A 24,623-nucleotide genomic window follows, 5' to 3' on the forward strand; every position below is an offset into this window, starting at 1 on the left:
TTGTTTTTTTTTTTTTTTTTTTTTTTTTTTTTTTTTTTTTTTGTGGGATGTGTGGTTGTGAGTGAATGAAAGGAAATTCTAGTTGTGCATTTGCAGCTTTTCTCACGTTGTCTGGAGCGGGTCTGTGTTGCTCCTGTTTGCGAGGTCTGGGCAGGATTTCCCCCCTCCTGCTGCAGGTTTCCATCCCTTTTCCCCAAGTTCAGGGAAAAAGAGACCTTCACTGTCCTCAGGTCGTGGAGGGAAGATGCCCAGGGGATGTGGTGCTGGGATGAGGCTCCTCAGAGCTCCCACACAGCCCCCAGGCTCTGCTGCAGCTATGAGGGGTTCAGGGCAGAGCTCCAGGATGGACACCAGCAGGAATTTCCCCGTGGGAAGGGTGCTCAGGGCTTGGCAGGGGCTGCCCAGGAGCTCTGGAGTGCCCATCCCTGGAGGTGGCACGCAGAGCTCTGGGCTGGGCATGGGGCACAGGTTGGATCTGATGATCCCAGAGTGCTTTTCCAGCCTCAGGGACTCTGGGATTGGCAGTGCTTCTGGCTCATGGACCAGGCAGGCATGAGCTGTTGTGTTGCACAAGCGCAGAAGGGTGGATTTAATGCTTGATTTAAGGTTGCCTGGAATGTTTCAGTTTTTGAATTCCTGATTGTTCATAGCTTGACTTTAGAAATCTCCTAGTGCTTCTTAAATATCCCAGTGTTTATGGAACAGCATCAGTGTTAAACAGGCACTGCATGGGAAAAGGCAGGAATAAAAAGCTGGTCCTTCAGAGCATTGTCTGAAACCTGGAATCCCAGACTGGTCTGGGTTGGGAGGGACCTCAGAGCCCATCCAGTGCCACCCCTGCCATGGCAGGGACACTTTCCACTGTCCCAGGTGCTCCCAACCCCATCCAGCCTGGCCTTGGGCACTGCCAGGATCCAGGGGCAGCCCCAGCTGCTCTGGGCACCTGTGCCAGGGCCTCAGGCTGGGTCTGGACTTCCAGAGGCTGCCTCAGAACCTCCCCCTCCAAACAGAGCCCCTGTGTGGTCTGGGATCCTCAGGTGCAGGCTGTGAGCTCCCAGTGTGGAGCCTGAGGAGCAATTCCCACTGCCCCTCGTGCCCCAAGTGCAGACAGCAGGAGAGGAGTGTCCATCCCTGCCTGGAACGGGATGTGCCTCAAGGCAGGGCTCAGAGGTGAACGAAGTCCAGCTTTAAGAACACTGGCTTTAAAATGTCCCGGCCACTGGCCCAGGTGCTGCTGCCAGAGGTGGGGCTGGCATGGGTCTGGCAGGGGCTGGCATGGGTCTGGCAGGGGCTGGGAGGGGTCTGGCAGGGGCTGGCATAGGTCTGGCAGGGATTAACGTGGGTCTGGCAGGGCTCCTTCCAGCTCCTGCTGTCCCTTCTCAGCAGATCAGGTGTCGGGTGACATCAGGGCAGAGCAGGGACAAGGTTTGCATTGTGTGCACAGAAATTCGAGTCTGTGCCCTCGGGGCAGTGCCGGGGTCTGGGCCTGCCTGCTGGGCCAGGTAAGCTGTGCCAAGGGAAAGGAAAAGCTTCTCCCCCTGCCCTCCTTCCCTGGGGCTCCAAAAGCTGGGCTCCATCTGCTGAGTGCCAGGCAGATTGGTGTGGGAGCCCTGGCTAGTGGGAATTTCACACTCTGTGCTGCCAGGCACTGAGCCCCAGGAGAACACCGCATGGACCTGAGGCCGTGGAGGAGGCTTCCAAAATGGAATGATAAAACTGAGATTATAAGTATGTAGTTTGAATAAAAGCGTGTTATATCACATAGTAGAAAACTTAAAGTTTAAAGTTTTAGACTATAATATATATATATAACAAAATAGAAGTTTTAGAGCAGTAGCTAGTCCTTCTTCACCTTCTTCTTCATGAGTTTTAGTATTGTGTAATTAGATAAAAAGTTGATAGATAAAGTAACCACAAGTTGTTAGTTATTAAAAATAAAAATAATGTCATTTCTTAATTAGTTTGTCCCTATAAAAGCCTTATGAAAAGAAAAATACAACTCCATTTTTTTAGTTTGTTAGTAAAGTACTATAAATCTCACAATTTATAAATATAGTATATATAGTATATAAATATGGTATCTACACGTAATATAGATAAAAACTAATAAACATCTAAGTCCAAACAAAAAATACCATCTCACACAGTTGATCCCAATCTTAAAAAAATAAAATAAAATTTAAAAATCCACAAATCCCCACCTTGCAGGAGGTGGGGACCTGGCCTGGAGGCCAAAACTCTCAGCAGGCTTGAGGAGGCTCAAAGGCAGGAGGTTCAAACCTCTTGCAAACTGAAAATACATTTTAATTTGAGGCTAGTGAAGGTCAGAACAGGCATCAATTATCCTCCGAGCAGGAGAGTTTTCCGCGTGACTGCCCTGGGTGCTGTTGGCAGCCGCGGGTCGGCGGCCAGGCCTCCATCCGTGCCCGTGCTGGGGACAGGAGGCCTGGCTGGCAGCAGGGCCAGGGGGAGCAGGGCAGAGATCCCTGGAGAGCTCAAGGTGGTGGGAGCAGAGCCTGGAGCTGCTGCTGCCTCGCCTGGGGTGGGACTGGGTCACCACAGCCCGGCTCAGCGTGGGCAGGACGGGGTCACTGCAGAGCTGGCACCACCAGTGATGCCCTGGGTTTGGGCTGAGGGAAATGACCCTGGCGAGGGCACGGGCTGGCATCTGTGGATGCCCTTTGTGCCAGGAACCCAGAGTGTCCAGGAGTGCCGGAGCCATGGAGGCTGGAAGGGACCCTGAGGGTCCTGCAGTGCCACCGAGGCCTTGCACGGCAGGGAAGGCAGCACAGGGCCGGGGGGCTCCTGTCCCAAAAGGAGCTGAGACAGGGAGCAGCCTGGGAAAGGGAGGGGGGCTTGGGCCATCCCATGCCAGGGAGCAGAGTGCTGGAAGCTGGGCCTGGCTGCAGGGACACTCCAGCTCTCAGCGTGCTCCCAGGAAAGCTGGAATTACGGGCTCAAAGCAGCTCCATTCACTCTTCCCAGGGCATTCCTTCAGTCCTCACAGCTGGGTCCAGCTCATCCCCAAAGCACACGGACAGCAAGGTGTTGTTAGGCACAAAGGAGCCATTACCCCAGGTGCCCTACAAAGTACAGGCTGAACACTTGTTTTTAGCATTTAAAAGCTGAGCCATCACAAAGGAGGGTGGCTGGCAGGGAAGAGGAGCTGCCATCAGCTTTGAAAGAACAGCGAGTGTTTCATCTCCTGCAGGGTAATTAGAGCTGTTCAGGTGCTTTCCGGGGAAAGCAGATCCTTTCCAATTAAGGACTGGGCTGCTGATTTCAGGCACTTGAGGAATTTATTAGGGAAGAGTTGGCGTGGTTGTGCCTGCGCTCCTGAGGGACAGGAGGGCTGGGCAGGGACAGGTCACTCCCCCAGGGCCAGGGCAGCTCTGCAGCCTCGGGCACAGCTGGGGATGCTCCCCGGTTCATCCGGGGCTGTGATCTGTGATCCACGGGGAACACTCCCTGCCGGGCATGGGAGAGGAGTTTGTGCTGCTGGAGCTGCTTGAAAACCCCAGGGCATGGAAGGAGCCGAGGCAGGGCAGGGACCCCAGGGAGTGTGCAGAGGGACAGCTGGGCTGGGCTCTGCCCCAGAGCTGGGCTCTGCCCCAGAGCCCCTGAACACTGACATCCAAACAAGGCTCCAGCTCCCTTTTCCTTATTGAATAGCCTGGAATTGCTTTCCTCATTAAATAGCCTGGAATGGCTTTCCTTATGGGATGGGGAGCTTCAGCGTGTCCTCAGTGGGACACTGCAGCCAGGCTTGATCCCAAAGCAGGGGATCTCTGGCTCTCAGCAAAGCTGCCTGTGAGCCCCAGGGCTTCCCAGAGGTGGGCATGACCTGTGTGTGTTGTCCTGGTGGTGTTCCATGCCTTTGGAAATAGGGATTCTCTGTTACTTAGCATGGGTTTAAGCAGCAGCTCCGTTTGGAGTGTGCAGTCTGAGGACACATTTTACTGGGATTTTGCTCCTGTGCAGATAGGACGTTTATCTCTTGTGCTGGGTGGCTCATGCTGGATGCTTTGTCAGCAGGAATGAACCATTTTTATGGATCTCCTGCTGCCTGGACATCCCAGTGCTCCATCCCAGAGGCTGGTATCCAAAGCTGAGCTCCAGTTGCATTTACCCAGCACACAAGATGAGGGCTTTAATGTACCAGGAATGTGAGCTGGACCATAAATCACAGGTTATTCCAAATACCAGAAGGAATACTGGAATATCAGCTGCCTGTTGCATATTTGGATTGCACAGGGGTTGGTGTAATGCTTGGGAATGTTTGCAGAGGGAGAGGAGCCTTGGGGAATTGTTCATGATCCTGATGGGAAGAGCAGGGGATGAGCAGTGGGCAGATCCCTGGCTGAGACAAGCCAGGGGAGGAGGCTTTGCCAAGCCCAATGCCATGAGATCAGCACCCAGCATTCCTCCCGGGCATGTGGCTTCCCAGGAATACTGCAGGGACAGGCCCACCAGCAGGGAATAACAACCTCCTTTTAGGTTCTCCCAAAGAGGGTTGGGCCTTCTTAGTTGTGACTGGCAGAGTCATTCCAGAATCCAGGAGAGAGTTTTGGCAAGGGAAGACTGGGAGTGGTAAAAGCTGGAAGGTTCCTTGCCAAGGAAGGGTTTGGAACTGGAGGAGATTTAAGGTCCCATCCAACCCAAACCATTCTGGGGTTCAATGCAGGATTTTCTCCTCCAAAAATAAAAGCTCATCCTGCAGCTTCCATGGAAAAACTAGGAGTACAAACAGAACAGAGCCATTTCTGCCAAACACAGCCTGGTGCTGAATTAACCTGGGTCCTTCTCATCCCCCCTGACACAAATCCCAAGGATACTCTGGGATCCTGGGGTTCTGTGGACTCCAGGACTGGCCCAGCTGAGTGCCTCTGGGCACTTTTGCAAGGTCTCCTCCACCACTTTCCTCCCAGATCTGGAAAAACACCTCTGGCATGGCTGGATTTGATTTTCCCTGTCCTTGATGCTGCAGGTTCATGGCTGGGGAGGAATCCCAGCTCTGGTGCAAGGCCAGAGCCTCCCCACCGTCTGGCTGTGCCACCACTGCTGTGCTCTGTGGCTGTGCTCTCCTCTCCCCATGCCTGCCAGGTTTTTATACCACACTGCCATTTTTCTTATCCCCTTCTCCATTTCTTCCAGGGCCTTGTTGGCTGTGAGCAGTGGCAGAAGGGGAAGGTGCTGCTGAGACCATGATGTCCCTGGGTGTCACTAAAGGTAATTCCTTCCTCTCCTGGTTTTCCTGTTTCCCCTGCCCAGCTGGAGCTGCTGGGATGTCCCTGCTGGGACCACAGGGAGGAGTTCCAGTGAGGTGTGAAACCCTGCACGAACCTCTGTGATCCCGCGGGATGCTGATCCCGAGGCCTGGATGGCCACGTCTCCATCCTCCATCAGAGCTGGGAAAGTCTCACCCAGCGCTGGAAGCTCTGGCAGAGAGGCTCGGCTCGGTGCTGGGATGGACCCGAGGTCCTGTGAGTGCTTCCCTGCCTCTCCCTGCTCTCCCAGGAGGGCTGATCCCGCCCACGGACGAGGATCGCCGCAGGATCATCCGGCAGATGAAGGTTCGCACCACCCTGCGGGGGGACAAGAGCTGGATCCAGCACCACAACTCCGACTCGGATGAGGAGAAGAGCAGCCCCCTGTAAGAACATCTCCTCCTCCTTCCCTTTCCCTGTCAGAATTCCTGAGTTGGATCACTGATCCAAGCCCCGGCCCTGCAGATGCCCCAGTGATCCCACCCTGTGCCTGAGGGCAGTGTCCAAACACTGCTGGAGCTCTGGGCTCTCCAGGCACCCTGGTCTCCGGCTGCACAAGATGTGCTGTGACAGGTTTTGGGGTGCCCGTGGTGCCAGGCAGTGACACTGCCAAAGGAATTGCTGCTCCTCTTTGTTTCTGATAAATGCAGGGTGGGCAGAAGCTTGGACAAATGTCTTGTGCTGGAGCTGGGATTCAGCAGTCCAGAGAGATTGGGAGGCTCAGGAGAGCTCCAAAGCTTTGTGAAGCCAGATTGTGCTTCAGCATCTCGGAGTGACAAACTCAGGGCAGGCCTGGAGGGAGTTTAGGATGGAAGAGGCAGGAGATCAAACAGTTCCCTGGATGTCACACAGTGCCCTGTGCCAGGGAGCACCAGTCTGCTCCAGCTCCTCTTTTCTTGGGAACAGACTCAATTCCAAACCCCTCTTCTCTTCCCCTCTCTCCAAACCCATGTTCAGCAGCCAGTTAACCACATCCTTGTGTTTGTTGTTCCCTCAGGTCTGGACAGGCTGCTCCCAAACCCACTGCTCCCCAGCAGGACAGGTAATTCCAGGGCCCATCCCACTCCTCCTCTGCTCTGCTCTCTGCTGGGGTCAGTGCAAGCCCTCCCCTCCTGCATGCCCCCCTCACCTCCTGCTGCCAGCACAGCTCTGGGCACAGCCCTGGGCACAGGGATGTCTCACTTGGGGAGAGCAGGGACTGGCTCCTGAGAGGTCCTGCAGGATGCAGGGATGACTTTAATTCAGAGGAAGGGAGCCTTTGAGCCACTGATGCCACAAGGCTGGGCTGGGCCATCAGCTGCTGTGCTGGTGCAACCCCTTGGTGCTCCAAGCAGGGGCTCCTCGGGACAGGGGGAGCCCTGGCTGGGGCTGAGGTTGGTTCAGAGCGCGAGGGGTCTCCAGGAGCTCAGGAGCTTGGAGGAATATCCTGAAACACCAAACTCTTGGGAAGGGCCTGGCCCTGTGTGAGAGCTCTGCCCTCTCCCCTGGGCACTTCCCTTTCCCTGTGGCAGCTCTCCCCACTCCTGGTGCTCTCCAGGGCAGCCACGCTGTGCTGCCTCCTGGGAATGCACCTGAAGGAGTTGGAGTGCAGCTCTTGCTCTCCAGTGATAAAATAATCAGGATCTGCATCACGTGTGATTTCCTCCTCCTGTGCCACCAACCTGGGTCAGAGAACACTGCCAGCATGGCTAATACTAATTGGCTCACTTTAAAATTCACTTTCCCTATTAAAAAAAATCCTTTATAGAGCTTGTTCTGATGATTATTCATTTGAAAACATCCCTCCAGAGTCAATCCAGCTGTGGGTTCCCTCCAGGCCTGCTTAGCTGGATTTTTGCTTTGACATCCATGTGGACATTCCACTTCAATCCTGGTGCTGCTGTTTTCCCCATGTTTTTTACTCCCTGATGTCTGTTCTTTGCACAGGTCCTCTGCCTCCAAGCCCCAGTCTGGATACCTCATCAGGTGGGTATGGAATGGGAGAGATCTGGGCTGCAGGGGAGGAGAACTGGATTAGGAGCAGAAAATGTTCCCTCCTGGGTTCCATCAGCTGGGGCCATCCCAGTGCTTGGGTCAGGAGCCAGCCTTGTTGTTTCACTGCTGGTTGGAACTTGGCTCCAACCATATTCCAGCCACAAGTTTAAGATGTCCCTTCCCTCCCCAGGGGGGTGTTCACCAGGACCATCGATAAAAGCTCGTCCGTGCCGGATCCTTCACCTTCCAGCCAAGCACAGAAAAAGTACGAGTGTGTCCCCCTGTCCCCTCCTGAAGAGAAGGAAATGCTGCCTTCCAGCTGGGCAGCATTCCCTGCAACCACAGTGGGGATATCGGGGCTACGCTGCTGTCCCCGTCCCTGTGGAGCTCCCTGGGGAAGGAGGTGGGGAGGGCTGGGAAGGTCACATTCCCAGGCATGGTTTGTGTCCCCCCAGCACTTCTCTGAAGGGACAGAGCCGCTCCCCCTCCGGATACAGGATGACCACAGAGGACTACAAGAAACTGTGAGTGGGCAAAGGGAGCAGCTCCTCCTGTCCCTGCTCAGTGTGAGCCCTGGGAATGCCCCTGGAGCTTCCAGAGCTTCCACTGGAAACTCCAGTGGTTCCCAGGGCCACATCTTCATGGGCCAGGAGATGCTCCTTGGTCTGACACCGGCCTTGGTTTGGAGGGGATTTCATCAGCAGGCAGGAATAGAGGACGCAGCCTGGGAACTGGGTTTGGAGCTTTCCTGAAGTCTGGAGAAAGGCAGGGCAGCACTGTGGGCATTTTCTGCCCAGCTTTTTTGTGTCCCAGAGCATGGCTCTGATCTGAAATGGGGATGGGGCCTCTGGACTAAGGAAAAAAGTCCTTTAGGGACATGTGCACCCCTATGGAAAACACAGGTGTCTTCCAGGGTCTGAACCAACCCCTTAGATTCACTTCTGTTTGGCTCTTGCTGCCTCTGCCCCAGCCAGCAGCAATTCCCTGACCCTGGCTCTCCCTTCCCTCCCTCCCCAGAGCTCCGTACAACGTCCGGCAGAAATCCGTGGATGGGGAGGAGGAGGATGTGCCCTTTTCTCCGGATGAGCATAAGAAGAGGTGAGGCCTGGAGGTGCCTCCCCGTCCTGCAGGGACAGTGACAAGTTCTGTTCCATCCTGGGGGGCTGGTGGACGCAGGCAGGGCTCAGGGCTGGGTGCAATCCAGGGACAATCACAGCTCTCCCTGCTCCGAGCCGCTCTGCCCACGGGCCACCGCGCTCCCAACAACACGGAATTAAAATCCTGACGTGATGCAGCCTGACAGCACGGCCCAGTTACCCAGGCAGCTGGGAAGGACTCTGGGATCCGTGGGCTGCGTGGTGTCCACGGGGAACGTGGGGATGCACAAACAGGCAGGAGGGAGGAGCCCAGCTCCCCCCAGTGCAGGTGTGCCCCAGAGCTGGGATCACTCCAGGACGGGCACCCGTGGCCAGCTCCAGGCTGGGCTGTCCTTCTCCTACCAGGAATAAAATCAGAGAATCATCCCGGGGTGGTTTGGGTGGAAGAGACCTCAAAGCCCACCCTCTGCCACCCCTGCCCTGGGCAGGGACACTTTCCACTGTCCCAGGCTGCTCCAAGCCCCAGTGTCCAACCTGGCCTTGGGCACTGCCAGGGATGGGGCACAGGACAGGAACAGGAACACGTCTGGTCTCTCTGGCTTCAACCTTGTTGCCTTTGATGGAGTTTCTGAGGCCCCTTTTCCTCAGCCACAAGTCTTGTACAAAGGAAAACCTGGTCATTGTCCCCTGGGGTCCAACCACTAAAGAGCTGGAGAGGGACTTTGGATAAGGGATGAAGGGACAGGACAAAGGGAATTTCTGACTTCCCACTGCCAGAAGGCAGGGATAGATGGGATATTGGGCAGGAATTGTTCCCTGGGAGGGTGCCCAGAGCAGTAGTGGCTGCCCCTGGATCCCTGGAAGTGATCCCTTCTCCTTTGGGAGACATGGTAGTACCCAGGTCAGTGCAGACACTCCGTGAGTGTCAGCCACAGAACCCGTGTCCCATTTTTGTGTCCATGGAATCCAATATTGCAACAGTCCAGGTCTGCAGTGGATAGTCCAGGCCTGGCACAGCTGCCCAGGGAAGTGGTGGAGGAGTCCCCATCCCTGGAAGTGTTCAAAAAGCCTGTGGCTGTGGCACTTGAGGACATGGGTTATGGTGACCATGGTGGTGCTGCTGGCTGATGGTTGGACTGGATGATTTTAAAGGCCTGTTCCAACCTTGACCATTGGACGATTCCATGAAATCCGCTGGATTCATGGAATCCAGAGCGCAGGAGCTCGTTCAGGGTTAGCCCAGCCTGCAGGGGTTGTTCCCTGCCCGTGCAAGGCTCCAGGCAGCGGGAGCAGCAGGATGAGCAGGCTGTGAGCCCTTCCCTCGCTGTCTCCCCTGTCCAGGACGGAGGCTGCCAACAGCGTCCTGCGGCGCTCGGCCGGCCGCGAGCGCGCCTACGTCCTGTCCGCAGCCAAGAAGAGCAACGGGTGAGTGTCCAGGGGCTGGGAGCGGCATGGCAGCCAGGGAAGGGCAGCTGGAGCTGAAGGGAGCCTCTCCAGCACAGCAGCCAAGGCCAGGCCACAAGGGCTCCAAGGGCTGGAGCTCCTTCCCTGCGAGGAAAGAGCTGGGAATGTTTGCCTGGAGAAGGGAAGGCTGCAAGGAGAGCTCAGAGCCCCTTCCAAGGCCTGAAGGGGCTCCAGGAGAGCTGGAGAGGAACTGGGGACAAGGCATGGAGGGACAGGACACAGGGAGTGGCTCCCACTGCCAGAGGGCAGGGATGGATGGGATATTGGGAATTAGGAATTGTTCCCTGGCAGGGTGGGCAGGCCCTGGCACAGGGTGCCCAGAGCAGCTGTGGCTGCCCCTGGATCCTGGCAGTGCCCAAGGCCAGGCTGGACACTGGGGCTGGAGCAGCCTGGGATGGGGGAGGTGTCCCTGCCATGGCAGGGGGTGGGGCTGGAAAATCTTGAAGGTCCCTCCAGCCCAAACCTTTCCATGGTATCTGCAGGGTTCCACGGTATCTGCAGGGTTCTGCAGAACTGGGAAATTCTCCAAGTATTTGTTATTGAGAGGGATGAAACTTCCAGAAAAAAAAATCCATGGGAGTCCCTAATTCCCTAAGGCGATCAAGAGTCCCATGTTCAGCCTCAGTCCTTCAGCTGCTCTCTGCAGTTTTGTTGTATCTTGTCATTGGTGTGACACCCCTGGCTGGGGCCAGCTCTGCCCAGAGGGGTGACAGGACCTTGCACACCTGGGGCAGGGTCTGGGGGGCTCCATGGTATCTGCAGGATTCTGCAGAACTGGGAAATTCTCCAAGTATTTGTTATTGAGAGGGATGAAACTTCCAGAAAAAAAAAATCCATGGGAGTCCCTAATTCCCTAAGGCGATCAAGAGTCCCATGTTCAGCCTCAGTCCTTCAGCTGCTCTCTGCAGTTTTGTTGTATCTTGTCATTGGTGTGACACCCCTGGCTGGGGCCAGCTCTGCCCAGAGGGGTGACAGGACCTTGCACACCTGGGGCAGGGTCTGGGGGGGCTCTGCCCCGGCTCAGGGACTGTCTTTCCCTCCAGTCCTTTAATTGCCCCTTGATTCTTCCTCCACAGCAGCCCAACACAGGAATTCCCACCCCTGTTTGCCAAGAGGTAGGTGCTGGACCTCGGGGAGCACTGCTGGGGCTGGGTGCATGTCCCAGGCTGGGATAGCAGATCCCAGGAGTTTCCCAGCAGAGGAAGAACAATTCCTTGAAAAAAGATTCTGTGGGTTGGATCCTGCTGGTTTTTTTTGGGAGAAACTGGTGGAAAAAGCGGGAATGCATGGTGCTTTGGGTTATGGACAGCCTGAAACTGGGGGACTCAGCCACAGCCTTCCTGTTTCCTGGGAAGCTGCTCCAGCCAGCCAGGAGAATGCTCCTCGGGCATCTCCCTCCTAGAGCTGTCCGTGGGACAGGGAAGCGTGCCCAGGGCTCCCTCTGGAACCCAAGAACTCAGCTGATGCTGTGTGGAAAAATCCCACTGACCTGGTTGCATTCTGCCCTTTGGGATGCTCAGCAGGAGCACAGGGAGCAGCAGGAATAACCTGCTCAGGAAACAGGGAGATCATGGCTGGAGGAACACAGGGATAAACTGCCTGGAAAGCTACAGAAAAGAGGGAATGATGTGGCATTTGTCTCTTTCTCCCTGTGGAAAGAATTGAGATAGAAGAGGAGGAAGGACAGCAGAGGAGGAGTCCGACCGTGCCAGGTTCATCCAGGGTTGCTCCGGAGAGCAGCAGGTACTCGTTCCTCAGGGTGGGATGTCTGATTCCAGGGCTTTGCCAGCTCTGGGGATAACTGCTTTTATCAGCTGTCCAAACACAACCAGATGTGGAGAGTTTGCAGAGGAGAGCTCACAGGAAACACTGGAGATAGAAACAGCTCCAGCTGGGATAAATGGGAAAAATCAGTTTCTAAACCCAAGCAGAAAGGCAGATGTGAGTGACAGCAGTGGCACAGAGCACAGGGACACTGCTCAGGAAGCAGCACAGGATTTGTGGGCACAAAGCAGCATTTGTGCTCCCATGGGACAAGCTCCTAAAAATCACCTGTTAATGATTTGTTGATTTGTTCTCTTTTTTTTTTTTTTTTTTTCCAGTGCTAATGGGCTAAGAAAAACCAGCCCTGGGTCTTCCGAGGATGAGCCAAAGGCAGCAGCAGCCTCTCCCTCCAGGTAGGAGTTCCAGCAGAGCCAGGATGGCTGGGACACTTTGGGCTGAAGGTCAGAGACCTCTGTGGGCACCACTCTGGGAAAGGAGAGGAACCAAATCCATCTTTCCGTGGAAAACATTTCCTGCATGCAGACAGGTCTTAATAAAGGTTTTAAGGCTGAAACCCATGTCAGGATCTGGCAATATCCTGATAGAGGGGCTCAAAACTCAAAAGGAAAAAAAACCAAATGCAGATCCTGGACTGGTTTGGGTTGGAAGGACTTTAAAGCCCATCCAGTCCCACCCCTATGGGCAGGGACACCTTCCACTGTCCCAGCTTGCTCCAGGCCCCATCCAGCTGAACCCTTTCTTGCCAAACAGGTATAAGGGAATAATTTTTAGTTGTTTTTTCAGTTGTTTTCCAAGGTTTTTGACTGAATCCATGGCTAGTGTATGAAAAAGGTGGAATAGTTCTCACTGCAAACAGCACTTTGGCTGCTACCCTTGTCCTGGTGCCTTTACTGGTGCGCCACTGTAGAAAGTGGAAATTCCTGACAAAATCAGTGCTTTTAATTTAAAATTGCTTCTGAGAAGATGACTTTGCCAGTGAATGGATTGAGAAGAGTGATGATTCATTCCCATTTTCTTCATTCCCATAAGGAACACTCCAGTGCAGGGTAGATTTGCTGCAGCTGGAGCTGGTTTGACCAGGAATTACAATTTTCTCCTTTGTCCTCTCTTGCAGCCCCAAACCAGGCAGCAGGAGCCAAACATCCCCATCCCTGAGTGACACTTCGGGGAAAATCTCCACTTCTGCTGAAATCAGGTGGGTCTGGAGGCCCTGCAGCAGCCTCAGGATCCCCTGAGGGCAGGATGGGGAATTCAGCTCTGCCTGGGGGGATTCCCTGCAGACACAAAATCCTCCAGGACACAGAGCAGCACAGAACAGCAAACACCACACAGGGAATTCCGGGGAAGGGCCAGAAGCATCTGGGAGGAAGCATTCCCAGATGGAAGCCAGGGCCTGCCACAGTTTGAACGTTGCCCAGCTCTGTGCTGAGAATCGGAATCCAGACCTGCAGCCCTTCGTGTGCAGCTCCTGTGGCTCCTCACCCCCTCCCTCACCTCATGCTCCTGCTGTTTTCCCTGCAGGAATGGTGAGGACAAACAGGCCCTGCATGAGAAATTCTCCTTGGAATCGGTGTCCCAGGGTGGAGATGGGTAAGAAGTGGGCAGGGGCTGCTCTGTGCTGCTGACTGGGTTTGCTGGGGAGCAGCAGCTCCCTGCTCCTGGTGTCCCCCAGCCCGGGCTGGGCTGCTCTCCAAGAGCAGCATCTGCTGGCAAAGCTGCAGCCTGGCAGAGATCTCCTCCCTTCCCTCACTGCTCTGGGATTCTCCTCCCTGAACACTCCACTCCCTGAATTTCCCTTTATTTTGCTGCTCCCTTTGGCTCCTGCTGCCATTCCCTGGAGCTGTTGCACCTCCGAGGACGGTGCTGGCTCTTGCTGCCTGGTGGCTCCTGCTGGTCTTGGGCCATGGTTCCATGATCTGCAGTCAGACCCACTGGGCTCAGGAATGCAGCCCTGTCCATCCTCCTGGAGAGATTTAACCCCATTTTGTTCCCCAACCAAATATCAGCAGATTTTTCTAGGATGATACATTACAAATGCTGACAAGTCCCATTTTCACTGGAATTTTCCTTTTTTTTCCAGTGACAAAGCTCTGAAGGAAAAGCCTGAGAGGTTCCCATGGGATGAAGGAGCCCCCAGAACCACCAGGGCTTCCACGAATGGAAGGTAGAGTCACTGTGGGATTCCTGACTTGGGCACTGCACAATCCATAAACTGCTGTTCTGGAGCTGGCTGCAAAATTGGAATTGATATTTACTGATGGAAAAACAGACTCCATATGGGCTTTGTAGAACTGCTCTCTGCTCTATGAAATGCAGGGGAAAGTCACTGTAGAACATTCCCCAAGTTGTGTCTCTCTTTTCCAGTTTTTCTGAGCACACAGAAGCCAAGAATGCGTTTCACCCACCAGAGTAAGTGGAAAATTCCCTTTTTCTCCTTTAGAGTGGGGGGCAGGTCCTCTGACCTGGGACTGCCCTGTGGATGAGCCCTGGGAGCAGCCCTTGCAGAGGAGGGTGGGCCTGACCCAGTAGCTCAAAAGGCCTGGGCTCTTCCAGCTGCTTTCCTCACACGAGGATGAGTGGGTTGGATCTGGGGCTCAGCCCTTCAGGAAATTCCCATGGTTCAGCAGGAGGGGGGAAAAGATATTCAACTGGAGCCAGGAAAACCTCATGGTGGATATTTTGACTTCTTGGTGTTCTCCTCTTGCTGAGCTTCCTGCTGGGACCAACCCCCTTCTCTCACAGGTCCAGCTCTGGCTCCTGGCACACACCTGGGGATGCTCCGGAGAAGCTGCTCCATCCCTCCGAGCCCTCCCAGGGGGACACCAGGTGTGACCCTGCACAGGGCCTGGGGCTGGCACCCTCTGCTTCCAGAGGGAGCTGGGCTGGGAATAAGCAACTTGTCCAGAGTAGGGCTGGGATTAGAATCCAAACTGGGCAACAAAGCAACTGGAAAAGGAAAATCCTGTGTGGGTAAACAGTGGGAGCAGCACCTTTCTGTTCACTGTTACACAACTTCTTCCCAGAGATGCAGTCTGGGAGTTCAGGGGAATTTCTTCATGGAAAGCGTTGTTGGGCATTGGAAGGGGCTGCCCAGGGAGGTCTGGAGTCCCCATGCCTGGAGGTGTCCAAGGAAGGACTGAGGTGGCACTCAGTGCTCTGGGCCGGGGACAAGGTGGGGATGGGGCACAGGTTGGACTTGATGATCCAGAGGGGTTTGCCAGCCCCTGGGATTCTGGGAGCAGATCCAGCAGTTTCACCAGTGCCTTTAGTGCCTCCATCCCACAGGATTTTTGAGCCTTTGCTCCCCTGACGTTGCCAGGGCTGCATGGTCGGGGAGGAATTGCTGCTGTTGGCAGCACTGATCTCCCTGGAGTTGCTTCCCTCCTTTGTCCATTATTCTGGGATTCATTTCCCTGCCTTGGCCCAACAAAGGCACTGCGGTGAGCAGGTTTCAGTGCCAGGTTGGATGGCACTTGGAGCACCCTGGGAGAGTGGAAGGTGTCCCTGCCCATGGCAGGAGGTGGCACTGGATGGGTTTTAAGGTCCTTCCAACCCAAACCTTTCCATGATTTCTGGATTCTATGAAATGAATTCATCCCCTGAGCTGAGGTGGGGAGGATCCCACAGCCTGGAGGTGCTGCTGGTGATGTAGGAATGTCTTCCCCAAAGTCACTCCTATTGTGCTTTGTCCAGGTGCTCCATCTCTGTACAAGAATTTCCAGGACAGGAAATGATTGTACAGAGATGTGTGGGAATTTAATCCCAGTAGCTGCCTCAGTTCCACCACCAGCCTCTCCTCCTCGTGGATAGCATGGAAAATGGGTTTTTCTGAGGGAAAATCAGTTCTCTGAGACAATTCTTTCCTGTTTCCTGGGCTGATACAAAGTGCAGTGTTGCTGTTCCATACAAATCCCCTGGAAAGTTTTGGAAGCTCTAAATTCCCTGGTTTTTTGCCAGGTCACCCTTGCAGTCTGATGTCCCTTTTCGTTCCACTGAGAGAACCCCTGTGCACGTTGAGGACACAGAATATTCCTTTAAAAGGTAAGAGTAGGGTGAGTTTAGTGGGTGTAGGAACAATTCTGAGGATTAAGGGAAACCTGAATGGGCAGGCACAGAAAGAGGCTCCTTCTCCTGCTTTTTTCCCAGGGATGGAAACAACTGAGGTTTAAATAAACCAAGAGCCTTGTGTTTATCCCCCTCCATCTCCTTTAAGACCAGCACTCCAGATTTTTCCTCCTCCTGTGCTGTCCGTGGGGCTCAGTCACTGCCCTTCAATTCCCTGATAATCCAGGGATGCTGGAGCAGCAGCAGGGAGCTGGGAGCAGCTGGAGCACAGGGACATGGGCTGTCCTAGAGAAAAGCCCAGTGCAGGCTGGCACAAGGCTGGCCTGGCGAGCAGAGCAGTGCCAGGATCCACATGCCAGTTTTTAGGGATGTGATGGGTATTGCTGTGTTTCCAGCTCTGTCCTGGGCTATGAGGAGAGGAGCAGCTCCACAAATCCTGAGGGCCCATCCCACCACCAGCCCTACTGGGAGGAGACAAGGTGAGGACTGGGGTGTCTGGGCTTGGTGATTTGGGATGTTTGGGGTTGGTGATCTGGGATGAGGACTGGGGTGTCTGGGCTTGGTGATTTGGGATGTGTGGGCTTGGAGCCCCGGGATGTGTGGGGTTGGTGATTTGGGATCTTTGGGGTTGGTGATTTAGGACGTGTGGGCTTGGAGATCCGGGACGTGTGGGCTTGGAGATCCGGGATGTGTGGGGTTGGTGATCTGGGATGTTTGGGGTTGGTGATCTGGGATGTTTGGAATGGCTCTGGACAAACTGGCTCCTGCTCCTGGCCTGCTCCCCTCCAGGGAATGGGTTTCTGCCCATCCCAGCATGGATTTCCCCAATCCTGGATCTCTGGTTTAGATTTCTGGACTCAGCCAGCCTCACTGAGAGGGGTCAAGGAGCTCCTGGCCATGACAGCCCGCCAGAGCCCCCCAGGCTGAAGGATCCCACTGTGCCCAGCAGGGCTGGGTAAGCAATGGGATATTCCCTCTGCCTTCTGTGGGATGAGGGCTCATTCCCTGGGCATCTTCCTCCCTGCTGATAAATATTCTCCCAGGTTCTCCTTTTCATTGAATCATGGAATTGTTAAGGTTGGAAAAGACCTCTTGGATCAAGTCCAAGCATCAGCCAGCACCATCACCACATTCAGCACTAACCCATGTCCTCAAGTGCCACACCCACACATTTCCTGGGCGTTTCCATGAAGAAATGGAAAGGACAACCCTTTCCACAAAGAAATGGAAATGAGAACCCTTTCCATGAAGAAATTTTTCCCGATATCCAACCTAAACCTCCTCTAGTGCAACTTGGGGCCTTCTTGTCCCTGATTCTAGTGCTGCTTCTCGTGGATGAACCTTTTACCATGGTTTTATAGGAAAACCTGGGAGAAAAGATCCTCCTTAGCTGGAGCCATCAAACCCTGTCCAGCTGGGCTACCAGGAGTTGCTTCCTAGACTTTAGATTTGGGAGGAGAGGGTGTCTAGTGAGAGACAATCAGCAATCAAATTTGGCATGGGGCTCCATAGTATTGCTGGGTCTGGTTTTGAACTTCCCAGTCAGGGCTGGGTGTCCACATGGGAGGACTTTATGGACTGATTTCCTTGCTCTTGTCCATATTTTCCACCTAAACTGGAAGGATTGAGGCTCTTGGTTAAACTGGGCTCCCTCCCAGGTGTGGCAGTGAGAACACCTTGGAGTCAGAGGGTGAGCAGAGTGTTCTTCTCCCCAGGTCGGAGCTTCGTTCCCAGGACACTGCTGGGAGCAGGGACAGGGACGTGGGAATGTCATCCTATGTTCAGAGTGAGGAAAGCATTGCAAGAAGGCAAGACTGATAATGGGACTGCTTTTCCTGGTGGGAACACGTGGGGAATTTGCTGCAGGGGGCTCTGGAGGAGGGACTAAAGGTGCTGTGGCTGGGATCCTTCCTTTCAGCCCTGCTTCTTAAGAGGTCTGGATTTTCCATCTGGTTTTTTCCCATCACTTTGGGTTATTTGAGGACTTGGGTTAGTGCTGGGTGGTTGCATTTGATGATCTTAGAGGGCTTTTCCACCCTAAAAAATTCTGTGATTCCATGATTCTATCTGGCACATTTCCATGCAGGGATATTGCACTTTTTTTTTTCCCTTGAGGCAGGAGATTCTCCACAGGCTGCATCTCCATCCCACAGGAATTCTGTGCTCAGGGAGCTTCCACAAACCATAAAGATCTCATGTCTTGGCAGGTCCAGCTCTGTTCCTGGAGGAAGCAGCATCCCAGCTCCAGAGATTCCACATGCAAACGAGTCTGAGCCACGCCGGGACAGGTACGGAGCCGGGGCACTGGGACATCCTTCACGTACTTCCAGGTCTCTTCCTGGCCTGTCCCAAGGCATGCAAATGCTCATTTCCTGGTCTAGGGAATTCAGGAACAAATACAGGCTCTGCTAGTGCTACCTTTCCCCCTGGAAGGAGCAGAGCCCTGCAGGGATCTCCCACAGGAATTGTTGTAGTTCAGCATCAGAAGGACCTGGAGCTTCTGGAGAGAGTCCAGAGGAGGCCACAGAGCTGCTCTGAGGCCTGGAGCCCCTCTGGAGCCGGGCTGGGAGAGCTGGGGGGGCTCACCTGGAGAGGAGAAGGCTCCAGGGAGAGCCCAGAGCCCTGCCAGGGCCTGAAGGGGCTCCAGGAGAGCTGGAGAGGGACTGGGGACAAGGCCTGGAGGGACAGGACACAGGGAATGGCTCCCAGTGCCAGAGGGCAGGGATGGATGGAGATTGGGCAGGAATTGTATTCAGGGAGGGAGGGCAGGCCCTGGCACAGGTGCCCAGAGCAGCTGTGGCTGCCCCTGGATCCCTGGCAGTGCCCAAGGCCAGGCTGGATGGGGCTTGGAGCAGCCTGGGACAGGGGAAGGTGTCCCTGCCCATGGCAAGGGTGGCATGGGATGGACTTTAAGATCCCTCCCAACCCAAACCACTCTGGATTCCAGTATCTGGGATACTGGAATTCCCTGATCCTGTGATTCTATTAACACCATGGTGCCCCATTTCTCCCTCTTCCCTGTAGGAAGTGGCAGGATCCACCCTCAGCAGACCCTAAACACTTGTGAGAGCTGCTCAGAGCAAAGACACCCCTTGGCTTTATGGTCAAACTGGTTTTAATTCTTTAGCAGGTCTGACTTCAGCTCCCAGGAGAGTGCCCGCAGTGCCCAGGAGCCCCAGCCCCCCATGCCTCTGTTCCAGGAACGCCAGTCCCTGGGAGGCTCTGTGCCCAGCCACAGGATCCCAGCCTACGTGGACAGCCAGCTGTTCAGCACCAGCAGGTGAGGATTTGGGGATGGGGTTGGGCATGAGGGTCCGGGGGTGAAGGGTTTAGGATGCAGAGACAGGGAAAGCTGCTGGCATGGGACACTTTCCACTGTCCCAGGCTGCTCCAAGCCCCATCCAGCCTGGCCCTGGACACTTCCAAGGATGGGGCAGCCACAGCTTCTCCAGGCAATATGTTTAGAAATGCTTTGGCTTGGCTCAGGTGTTGGGTTTGGAGCCTGCTGCCCCTGTGGAGCACAGACCTGGCACAGGGGAAATGGGCAGAGCATGGGGGAGTGCATGATGGAACCAGGGAATCATGGAGTCGTCATGGTTGGAAAAGGCCTCTGTGATCATCAGCTGTGTCACATGGTCACCACCAAGCCACAGCACCAAGTTCCACATCCACACATTTTCTGGGCACTTTCAGGGATGGGAATTGCACGCTGTGCCAGGGTCTGGCAGTGCCAGAGCCAGGCAGTGACTGTGAGCCCAGCGTGGGGACTCCAGAGATTCCTGCTTTGTGTCCCCCCAGCAGGCCCAGCCCGGATCCCAAAGGGAGCCTTTATTCTGGGAGCAGCAGCCCCAGGAGCAGCTGGTATGACAGTGCCAGGGGGCACGGGGACTTCAGCCCCCCTGCAGCACGGTGAGTCCCGGGCTGGGCTCCCAGCTTCCCCAGGCTGTGTCCCGGTGTCCTGATCCATTTTACTCCCTGGGTGTGGCACATGCTGGGTGTGCCCTGGCTGTGGAGTGGGAGGGGTCAGTGCCCAGCAGGGAGATTCCAGCTGAGATTCCCTCCCTGTGTGAGGATCCCTCAGGTGCCCAAACTCAGATCTTGAGAGTGTTGCACTTCCTCTTCCCAGCCACGAGTCCCTTCCCAGAGATCCCACCATGCCCATGTCCCAGAGAAGCCACAGGGTGCCGTTCTACATGGACAGCTTAAACTCTAACAGCTCCAGGTAAATGGGGAGTCACGAGGGCTCCGAGGGAAATTCCCCAGAAATTTATGACATAGGAGCCAGCAGGCAAAGCCAAGAGCTGAGAGAGGGAGGATTGGTTTCCAGGGAGTGGATGCATGATCCAGAGGTACAGACCAGCACTTAAGCCATTCCTAGCTAAAGCTGCCTAGCACAGGGTCTGGGATACATCCAGAAAAATCCGTGGAGATTTTTCACTGTGTGGGAGGTCAGAAGAGAGGGACAGGAGAATGGGGAGCTGGTTCCTGGCCAGGAACTGGCCTTTGCTATGGAAAAACAGAGATTAGAGCAAAGAGAGAGGGTCACTGTCTCTAGAATGTCAATGGTCAAATGACAGAACTGCTCCCAGAAGGCAGGAGGTATCCAGTATGGAATGCCATTATCCCGGGCCCCCTGCTGTCCCTCCTGGCAGTGCCAGCCATCCATGGCTGATGGATGCAGCTGCCAGTGCAAGGCTGAGGGATCTGTAACAAGGAGTGGTTGTGGGGATGAAGGGAGGCACAGCATCCTTAGACTGGCTCCAGGAAAGGTCAGCCTCATTCCAGGTCTCATTGCTGAGCGGATGGACAGAGCTGTTTTCCATAGTTTTGTTGCATTCTTCCTTCCAATTACTGAGTTGGGGACAGTTCCATTTGCCTTGGGAATGTTCCCATCTCCTGCAATTCCTCCTGTGCCTTTTCTCCCCCTGGCTGCTCCCAGTCAGGCTCCCACTCACTCAGCCCATCCTCACTGGAAGATCTCAGTGGATTTTCCATCTCATGACCCTACAAGTGAGCCTTCCCAGATCCCTTCTCCAGGACAGGGTCTCTATCCTGTGGCAGGTGTAGAAGGAGAAAGGGATTGGTGTGGTCCATGACAAGGTCTGGCAAAGGGCTGTGCTGTCCATCTGCCCTCCCAGCAGTGGCAGCCACTCTCCTGGCTGCCTGTTTGGATCCTGCCATGGCTCCCAGACTTTTCCCTGTCTCCACAGGCTCCTCTCCAGTTCCAGTGAGAGGCTCTGCAGCTCCCACCACAGCTCTGGGTACCAGCCTGACTCCAGCACTGCCGGGTAAACAACCGAGGGGGGCACAATCCCCTCGCTGCAGGCTGGGGCCATCCTGCTTGTGAGGAATCCCAGCTGTGGCACCTGGCTGTGTCACCCACTGTGGCCAGCAGGGTCAGGACACTGATTGTCCCCCTGCTGAGGTCCCACATGGAATCCAGGGGTCAGTTCTGGGCTCCTCAGGACAAGGCAGACCCTGATGGGCTGGAGTATGGCCAGGGAAGGGAACGGAGCTGGGGAAAGGGATTGGAGCCCCAGGAGCATCTGAGGGAGCTGGGAAGGGGCTCAGCCTGGAGCAAAGGAGGCTCAGGGGGGTCATTCTGGCTCTGCACAACTCCCTGACAGGAGGGGACAGCTGGGGGGCATCGGGCTGTGCTCCCAGGGAACAGGGACAGGAGGAGAGGGAACAGCCTCAGGCTGGGCCAGGGGAAGTTGAGGTTGGTGATGTCCAGAAAATGTGTGGATGTGACACTTGGGAAACAGGGTTTGGTGGTGACCATGGTGGTGGCACTAATTGATTGTTGGATTTGATGATCTTAAAGATCTTTTTCAACATTAATGATTCTATGATTCCATGACATAGAGCCTGTGCTCAGGTTTAAGGGAAAAAGGGGGTTACTTTCCTTAACCATGACAGGTCTTAGTGCAAGAAGGGAGGATTAATCCCAGCTTTTAGGCAGCAGTGGAAATGCACCATGGAAAAAGGCTGATTAATTCCTGTCAGGGCTGCAGGCTGAGGGTGGGGGGCACAGGGCTCCCCTCAGCCTGCACGGAGCTGCACCAGGGTGGGACATGGAATTCTGGAGCTGGGATTGGAAAAAGGCAGGGATATGCAAGGGAGGTACAAATGTCCCCAGCCAAGCAGCAGCAGTTCACACATTGGCTGAAAACACTGGAGATGTTCCAGAGGCAGAGCAGCCCCTGGAAGCAGCGCTGTGCCACAGGGCTCGGCGGTAACGGGGAGCTGGGAGCTCTCCCCGAGCTCATTGTGTGCCTAATCCTGACGGGAGCTGGGAAAGACTTATCCCTGAAACCCATAACTGGATGAAAGGGTACATTATCCATCCCATTCTTTCCAATTAACTCGATTTGTTTTGGTGGGTAATTAGAGGAGTTGGTATTTAGCGACAATGCTCGATATGCAGGATTTATCCCAGAACAACAGCCCCCGGTCGCTCCGAGCCTCTCCCGCACGCGTTCCGTGTTGGGGGCACACACGCGGCCCCTGCCCGAGCCCCAGCCGCTCCTTTCTCATGCAAATGTTTCCCGTTTTCCCAGGAGAGGGATCCTCTTTGTCAAGGAGTACGTGAACACTGGCGGCTTTGCAGCCTCGCCACGCCACGGCAGGTAGGGAGCGCTGGGGACAGCCGGTGTCACTGCCGGGTGTCACACCCTGCCGGGTGTCACTGCCGGGTGTCACACCTTGCCAGGTGTCACACCCGTGTGTCACACACGCGTGCAGAGCCCAGGGCTGGGCTTTGCCGCCTCATACATCCCACCAGGAGGGAGCAGCTGGAGCTGATCAGCCCGGGGGGGAGTTCTACTCCTGCTGTGGGGGTGACAGCAGGACCCGTGTCCCACTGCTGCCAGGGGACAGGCCAGCTCCTCCTGGAGTGGCTTGGTGTCTGAGGTGGGTGAAAACACCACACTGCAGGCTGGGCACTGTGAGGCTTCACTGTGCACCTGTAAACAATGACTGGAATGCATGAGGAGAATGTGGAGGGTGAGGGTTCTCATTGGAAAAACTTCATTATATTAGTTTTAAAAGGTTAAATTGTACCATTTTCAACCTTAAGTCTTCAGTCCTTTGAGTTCTGCTCAAGTGAAGCTGCTCCAGACTGGCCCCAGCGTGACAAGAGCAGGATTTGGCCCCATGCACACCATCCTCACAGTGATGTGGCACCAGTTCCCAGTTTGAGGCTCCCTGCAGGAATTATCCTCCCTCAGCGCTCTGCTGGCATCCCTGGGGGAGCAGATTACACTCCCTCCATCTCCAGCCTGTCCCAGAGCTCAGCAAAGCTGCTGTCAGCAGCCACAGATAAGCCAAATATCAGGAAACTCGAGCAGAGAGGGAACACTCAGCTGGATGAGGGGTGAAAGCAGGGATGTGCTCTGTGCCTTTTCCTGCCCAATAGTGCAGGATTTGGAGTTGTAGCAGTGAAAAGCTGCTATTTGTAGGGGCTGGATGCAAACATGAGGGTCCTTGTGAGGCCAGGGGAATTTTGCCTGGAGTCCTCTCTGGGGGTACTTAGAGGTTCCTCTTTGTGTCCTGGGAAGGCACTTGGAGGACCTTCACCAAGGAACAGGTAGCCAGGATATTCCCAATCATTAGATGATAATTCTATCTGAAATTCTCTTCCCACATATCACTGCCAAGCACTGATTTTTGCCTCCCTCCTTCCACAGTGGCAGCCTTGTGGATTTGAGTGACCTGGAGAGAGGCAGCTACAGCCACCACAGTTACCTGTCCAGTGCTCCCCTGCACAGGTAGGACGGGGGGCTGCCTTGGGCAGGTTCATCAAATCTCCATCAGAAATGATTGTAAGGCTTTGCTGTTTGAGGACACTGGGCTGTGTTTGTGGAACAGCAGCACAGTAAATGGAAATGCAGTGACAAGGACTCCAAGTCAGAGGCCAGAGCTGGCCACCAATTTGGTCAGAGGGATGGAGCACCTCTCCTGTGAGGAAAGGCTGAGAGAATTGGGGTTGTTCAGTCTGCAACTGAGAAGCTTTATGGTAACCTAATTGTGGCCTTCCAGGGCCTGAAGAGAGCCCACAAGAAAAATGGAAAGGGATTATTTCCAAGAGCCTGGAGTGACAGGTCAAAAGAGAATGCCTTCTCACTGACTGAGGAAGGGTTAGATGGGATATTGGGAAGAAATTCTCCTCTGGGAGGGTAGGCAGGCCCTGGCACAGGGTGCCCAGAGCAGCTGTGGCTGGAAGTGTCCAAGGCCAGGTTGGACACTGGGGCTTGGAGCCCCCTGGGATAGTGGAAGGTGCCCCTGCCGTGGCAGGAGGTGGAACTGGATATGCTTTAAGGTTCCTTCCCACCCAAACCATTCCATGATTCCACAGCTGTAGGATTCTGAGATCTATCCTGGGACAGCACAGTCCCCTGTTCTGTGACTCACACAGTCACACCTGTGGGAGCAGGCTGCTGATGGCTGGGATAAACCCCTGGCACCAGTGCTGGGACTGGAACCACAGCATCTCAGAGGCATCCAGTGCCCTGTTCTTCCCAGGTCCAGCGAGCCCCTGTGCAGCTACTGCAGCCGGGAGATCCGAGACTGCCCCAAGATCATCATAGAGCACCTGAACATCCACTGCCATGAGTACTGCTTCAGGGTAAGCCCCAGTGCCTGCCTGCTGGGAAGGGCAGGGCTGGGAGCAGGGATCTTCCTGCAAATTCCATCCCCAGGCCTTCAGAGGGTGTGCCAAATCCTTACATACATGGAGTGTGCCAAATCCTTACCTCACATTGGGACAAAAACAGTCAGGCAGTCACAGGTGTCCCCAGAAGGTTTTCAGGTCCTTGAATAAATGTTAGAAGAAGAATTCTTTATTATTGGCAGCATCCCCAGAACACCCTCATGTCCTTGCCCCACTGTCCTTGGGGCAGACTTGCTGCTTTGTGCTCTTTGTGCTCTAGTGGAGGTGACTGAATCCTCAAACCCTGCAGGGTTTGTAAGG

General features: G+C 54.8%; 1 protein-coding gene across 12 annotated transcripts in view; it reads left to right on the forward strand.

Annotated features, from left to right (window-relative positions):
- The window catches only part of ZNF185 (zinc finger protein 185 with LIM domain), a 30,178-nt gene that overhangs the window by 2,378 nt on the left and 3,177 nt on the right, over positions 1–24,623 (forward strand). The window contains exons 2-29 of one of the 12 annotated variants that reach the window (XM_039731315.1): positions 5,155–5,229; positions 5,518–5,653; positions 6,265–6,309; positions 7,194–7,232; positions 7,432–7,506; positions 7,697–7,765; positions 8,259–8,339; positions 9,680–9,763; positions 10,879–10,917; positions 11,462–11,545; positions 11,905–11,979; positions 12,702–12,782; positions 13,109–13,177; positions 13,668–13,751; positions 13,952–13,996; positions 14,330–14,413; positions 15,545–15,628; positions 16,048–16,131; positions 16,500–16,607; positions 17,368–17,460; positions 17,860–17,940; positions 18,780–18,932; positions 19,451–19,561; positions 19,779–19,874; positions 20,863–20,940; positions 22,213–22,281; positions 23,341–23,421; positions 24,176–24,278. In XM_039731315.1, coding sequence (XP_039587249.1) covers positions 5,205–5,229; positions 5,518–5,653; positions 6,265–6,309; positions 7,194–7,232; positions 7,432–7,506; positions 7,697–7,765; positions 8,259–8,339; positions 9,680–9,763; positions 10,879–10,917; positions 11,462–11,545; positions 11,905–11,979; positions 12,702–12,782; positions 13,109–13,177; positions 13,668–13,751; positions 13,952–13,996; positions 14,330–14,413; positions 15,545–15,628; positions 16,048–16,131; positions 16,500–16,607; positions 17,368–17,460; positions 17,860–17,940; positions 18,780–18,932; positions 19,451–19,561; positions 19,779–19,874; positions 20,863–20,940; positions 22,213–22,281; positions 23,341–23,421; positions 24,176–24,278 — 2,256 coding nt within the window. In that variant the 5' untranslated portion in view covers positions 5,155–5,204. The remainder of the gene's footprint in view (positions 1–5,154; positions 5,230–5,517; positions 5,654–6,264; positions 6,310–7,193; positions 7,233–7,431; positions 7,507–7,696; positions 7,766–8,258; positions 8,340–9,679; positions 9,764–10,878; positions 10,918–11,461; positions 11,546–11,904; positions 11,980–12,701; positions 12,783–13,108; positions 13,178–13,667; positions 13,752–13,951; positions 13,997–14,329; positions 14,414–15,544; positions 15,629–16,047; positions 16,132–16,499; positions 16,608–17,367; positions 17,461–17,859; positions 17,941–18,779; positions 18,933–19,450; positions 19,562–19,778; positions 19,875–20,862; positions 20,941–22,212; positions 22,282–23,340; positions 23,422–24,175; positions 24,279–24,623) is intronic. The other 11 variants (XM_039731316.1, XM_039731318.1, XM_039731319.1 and 8 more) reach the window with 11 other exon arrangements.

This window comes from Passer montanus, unplaced genomic scaffold (genome assembly GCF_014805655.1).
Source record: "Passer montanus isolate IOZ18808 unplaced genomic scaffold, ASM1480565v1 scaffold76, whole genome shotgun sequence".
Taxonomy (NCBI): Eukaryota; Metazoa; Chordata; class Aves; order Passeriformes; family Passeridae; genus Passer; species Passer montanus.